General features: G+C 58.6%; 1 protein-coding gene across 2 annotated transcripts in view; it reads left to right on the top strand.

The window, feature by feature from the left end:
• NUDT1 (nudix (nucleoside diphosphate linked moiety X)-type motif 1) overlaps positions 1–3,401 on the top strand; it is a 5,471-nt gene that overhangs the window by 1,338 nt on the left and 732 nt on the right. For both annotated transcript variants that reach the window (XM_005883364.2, XM_014530990.1), the window contains exons 2-3: positions 568–733; positions 3,242–3,387. In XM_005883364.2, coding sequence (XP_005883426.1) covers positions 582–733; positions 3,242–3,387 — 298 coding nt within the window. In that variant the 5' untranslated portion in view covers positions 568–581. The remainder of the gene's footprint in view (positions 1–567; positions 734–3,241; positions 3,388–3,401) is intronic.

Genomic DNA, 3,401 nt, shown 5'->3' with positions numbered 1-3,401 from the left:
AAATATATTTTTATTGATGTCAGAGAAGAAGGAAGGGAGAGGGAGAGAGAGAGAAACATCAGTGATGAGAGAGAATCATGGACCGGCTGCCCCCTGCAGGCCCCACACTGGGGATGGAGCCTGCAACCCGGGCCTGTGCCCTGACCGGATCGAACCCTGACCTCCTGGTTCACAGGTGGATGCTCAGCCACAGAGCACACCGGTTGGACTTGCCCTCCTTGTGTAGAGGAGCACGTGCTAAAGCGGGGCCTGGGCTAAGGGCGGGGCCTGGGCTAAGGGCGGGGCCTGCGCTAAGGGCGGGGCCTGCGCCAAGGGCGGGGCCTGCGCCAAGGGCGGGGAAGGGAAGGTGTGTCCCTCCCGCTCCTGCTGCCTCGGTCTGAAGGCCCGGCCTCCTGCCAGCCCAGACCGTTTGCTCATGGACAGTGCAGAGCTGGGAGGTCACCAGCAGGCTCCGTCCCTTCCTTCCAGAGCACATTTCTGCCCCACCTGCCCCTGCCCCCGCAGCACACCTGCTTCCATCCACACCCCGCGCCCAAGTCAAGCCAACCCGCCCCGCCTTCCTCCTAGAACCCTCGGGGACCATGAGCGCCTCCAGGCTCTACACCTTGGTGCTGGTGCTGCAGCCTCAGCGAGTGCTCCTGGGCATGAAGAAGCGGGGCTTCGGGGCCGGCCGCTGGAATGGCTTCGGGGGCAAAGTTCACGAAGGAGAGACCATCGAGGATGGGGCCAAGAGGTGAGGGAGGCGTGGGCCTGACCGCAGGCCCAGCTTCGGCAGGGGATGCAGATTCCAGCTGTAGAGCCAGACCCTTGGTTTCACCCTTTTGAGCCATGTGACCTGGAGCAGGTGCTTAACCCTTGAGCCTCAGGGTCTTCATCTGCAAAATGGGAGTAACAACAGGCCCTGGCCAGTGCGGCTCAGTTGGTGGAGTGTCGTCCGGTGCACGACAAGGTTGCCAGTTCCATCCCCGGTCAGGGCACGTGCCCAGGTCGCAGGTTCTGTCCCCCGAGGGTGGTACTGGAGGTAACCAGTCGATGTTTCTCTCACATCAATGTTTCTCTCTCTCCCTCCCCCCTCCCTTCCTCTCTAATATCAATAAAAACATTTAATAAAAATTTTTAAAGATAACAGTACTGCCCTAACCGGTTTGGCTCAGTGGATAGAGCGTCGGCCTGCGGACTGAAGGGTCCCAGGTTCGGTTCCGGTCAAGGGCATGTGCCTTGGTTGCGGGCATATCCCCAGTGGGGGTTGTGCAGGAGGCAGCTGATCGATGTTTCTCTCTCATCGATGTTTCTAACTCTCTATCCCTCTCCCGTCCTCTCTGTAAAAAATCAATAAAATATATATGTATATATATTTTAGAAAAAAAAAGATAACAGTACCTACCCCTTAGGATGGTTGTGAAGACGAGGGCTGCACATAAAGGATTGGGGCTGCCACGCACTAAGCACTGAGTACCCGTTACTGAGTACCCGTTAGCTGCTTCGGGGGTGGGGTGGATTTTGGGTCTCAGCTGGGAAGCTGTTGTGCTTGGGGCTGCTCTGGTATGTGGGCTGATACCTCACTGAGGTGTTAATTGTTCGCTGTCACCGGGTCACCCCAGGAGCTGTAGCTTTGCCGGGAGGGGATACTGGCGTTTCTCACACTGCCCTGAACTCGGGAAGGTTCGCCAGTTAGTCAGAATGTTGACTCAGGAGGTGCAGGTTTCAAAGACGAGATCGGCCAGCTGCTGCCAGAGGAGAGGCGGTGGCCGCTGAGCTCCTGAGCCTGAATAAATTACAGCTGAAATAGCCTCCAGAGGTCAGGGTGATCGCGGGATTAGGCCATTTAACCCAATGTGTTTGAGTCCTCGGTAGAGGCACGGAAAGTAACTATCATGCTGCTGAGACCGCCTGGAGAGGAAGCTAAAGAAACTTTACCTACAAGGACAAATGGCAGACATAACTAGAACGTCTTTATAGAAACAAATAAATACAGGGCCGTGGGGGAGGGGGATCGCTAAATGGAGCTCAGACTCCCAGTTCCAGGGCTGCAGTGGCAGCCCGAGTCCCAGCACAGATCCAGGCCCTGGGCTGCCGGTGACGGGCCGCCAAGCCATGGAGCCGCGCTGCGCAGCTTGTCGGGGGGATCAGCGGTGCGGTGTATCGGGGCTCGGGGCTCAGGGCTCAGGCCAGGGGCTTCGTGATGAGCAGGTGGAAACCCTGTTCCTCTGTTAGCAGCGGTGGAGAAACCGGTTGAAGTCCTTGAGGCCGAGCCGCTCTGCTGCGTGTAAAGCGGGGACACGGTGTGACGTCTGCAGCTCCTTGCAGGGTGTGGGGAGGAAAACGCTGACGGGTGCAAGGCTCCTTCTGGGTGAGGGGTCCCGGGCTGCTTGCCAGAGTGTCTGCCATCAGATGCAACTGCAAACACTGTAAAACGGGGCCTGCCCTGGCTGTGCTGGTGCCGGGCTGACCTTACCCACTCTGAGCAGCAGCTCTGAGAACAGGCCGGAGGGGGGAGCGAAGAGACAGGCCCAAAGCTCGACGCCCCGGGGGGTGAAGGGTCTCCTTGCTGGACCAGTTAAACAGCCGGGCATTGCCTGCAGTGGGACCCTGTGCTCAGCGTGGGAGGGAGAGAGGGACGGAGAGAGGGGGGGATGGTTCTTCTGGCCGAAAGGCTTCAGTTCAGGACCCAGGTTCCCGCAGCCTGCAGCCCCAGGGGAGCAGGAGCCGTGGACGGGTGGGGGTTCCCAGCTCTACCACCCTCCTCCCGTGAGACAGCCAAGCAGCTGACAGGCAGGCCTGGGCAGCCACAAGGTCCACAGCGAGTCTGCACCCAAACCAGTGGCCCGTCACTGCCCTGACCCCACCCCTCATGAGGTCCACACGACGCATTTCCCGTCCGTGGACAAACACTCTGGCCCTGGCTGGTGTGGCTCAGTGGATAGAGCATCTGCCTGCAGACGTAAGGGTCCCGAGTTTGATTCTGGTCAGAGCACAGGCCCGGGTTGTGGGCTCGATCCCCAGTGAGGGGCGTGCAGGAGGCAGCCGATTAGTGATTCTCATCATTGATGTTTCTCTCTCTCCCTCTCCCTTCCTCTCTGAAATCAATAAAAATATGTATTATTTTAAAAGAATTTAAATATTTAAAAAATTAATTAAAAAAAAAAACTCCGTCGCTCTTCGTCCCCCGGCACCATGCTGGGGGCTCTGAGGACCGGCTCCTGGCTCCAGCTGTCGCTTTCCCGTCCCATCCCCCCCACAGGGAGCTGCAGGAGGAGTGCGGGGTGACCGTGGACACGCTGCGCAAAGTGGGCCACATAACGTTTGAGTTCGTGGGGGAGCCCGAGCTGATGGACGTGCACATCTTCTGCACGGACAGCGTGCAGGGGACGCCCACGGAGAGTGAGGGTGAGTCCACGCCA

Source organism: Myotis brandtii, unplaced genomic scaffold (genome assembly GCF_000412655.1).
Source record: "Myotis brandtii unplaced genomic scaffold, ASM41265v1 scaffold786, whole genome shotgun sequence".
NCBI classification, from domain to species: Eukaryota; Metazoa; Chordata; class Mammalia; order Chiroptera; family Vespertilionidae; genus Myotis; species Myotis brandtii.
This window is presented reverse-complemented; position numbering and strand designations above follow the sequence as displayed.